At 46.4% G+C, this 1,371-nt stretch overlaps 1 protein-coding gene across 1 annotated transcript; it reads right to left on the minus strand.

The window, feature by feature from the left end:
• Positions 1 to 456: 456 nt before the first annotated feature.
• Zbed2 (zinc finger BED-type containing 2) lies at positions 457 to 1,123 on the minus strand. The gene is given in 3 exon segments (XM_048346044.1): positions 457 to 848; positions 851 to 1,003; positions 1,006 to 1,123. Coding segments are annotated over 3 exon segments (663 nt in total).
• Between the last annotated feature and the right edge of the window lie 248 nt (positions 1,124 to 1,371).

Below are 1,371 nucleotides of genomic sequence, written 5' to 3' on the forward strand. Positions count from 1 at the left end.
TAAACATTTTAGCTCCCTGTGCACCCTCAGAACCTTCTACTTTATCAAAAACCGAAGTTCTGACAAAGCTAACAGGCTGGTACATCCAGCCCTAAAACAGACACACAGTGGCATAACAACCTTTATTTTTGGCTAGTACATTATGAAGATTTAGCTTATAGTCAGCAAACACTAGGGCTGTAGATAAGCATTCAGATGTGTGCATTCAGACATTCTGAGATTTGCTCTCACAATGGCTTCTTGTCTTATTTAAAATTATTCTTAAGTACTTTCATAAAGGGGTTTCAGTTGGTGAGTACAATGGTAGCATCTTAATCAGTATCACCCCCTTCACCATTCTCTCCCATCTCTCTTCTCTTAAAGATAAACACGCCAGTATAGAAGCTTCTTTTCTAGTTCAGTGGGAACTAACGTGGTGAAGTTGGTATTTTCAGAATAGATTTTCCCAAACACTATTTAAAGAAAAGGGAAGGGATCCATTGCTGCAAGCAGCAATTTCTCATGATGCGGGCATGTCTCCTTCTCAGCCCTGTCTTTCCACTTCATCTCCAGGATGGCTCTCTCTGCCTCCTCCTGGGCTTGCTCCCTCCTTTGCCCAGCTCTCTTCAGCCATCCCAGTGCCTTCTCCCTCCTGAGCACTTTCTGTTTTCCACTGGCTAGGCCTACAAAGTCAAAGTGCATGCCTCAATCCACCCCCCCACACACACACACCACACACACACACCATGTCTTCCCCTCCATACTAAGCGAGAGCTGCCGCCCTGGGGCTCTTGAGTATTAGCACCATCCAGTCTGACCATGGCTACTCTTCTTCAGCTCTACTTTGTACATGCTTTTCAGAGGCTCTCTTTGGGCGTGGTACCCACCTTGACCCCTAGGTCATGGCTCACCTCCCTGACACAAAGGCAGCAGGTGGCATGTTGAATGGGGTGGTACCCAGCATGAGCAGGAGCTAAGTGGAAATGTTCTTATGCTTCAGAAAACAGGGCTTCCTTATGGTGGGCATGGGTATGGGCAGGGCCCTGGCATATGGAGCAGCCTCAGCCATCTCCTTCTCTTTCATCTTTAAGTCTCCTTTCATCTGTATCCTGGTTCCCCTCTCCTGCTCCTCTTGCTGCCTCATTGTGTCTTCTCTTCAGCTGTCCTGAGGATGTGCCTATATAAAATGGTTTCATTGAGTCACGAGATGCATATGCAGTTGAGAGACACTGCAGTACATCTTGAGGGCTTATAATAATAGAGGAAAACTGGCAATACCTCAGGGTGTGATGACTTTTACCTTTCTGCTTCACCAGAGAGTTGGGGTAAGTCACAGCCAAGCAAAATGGCTTATGAATATATTCCTTCCATGCCCAGACATCTATTGATCCC

The sequence above is a fragment of the Perognathus longimembris genome, chromosome 5 (genome assembly GCF_023159225.1).
Source record: "Perognathus longimembris pacificus isolate PPM17 chromosome 5, ASM2315922v1, whole genome shotgun sequence".
Classification (NCBI taxonomy): Eukaryota; Metazoa; Chordata; class Mammalia; order Rodentia; family Heteromyidae; genus Perognathus; species Perognathus longimembris.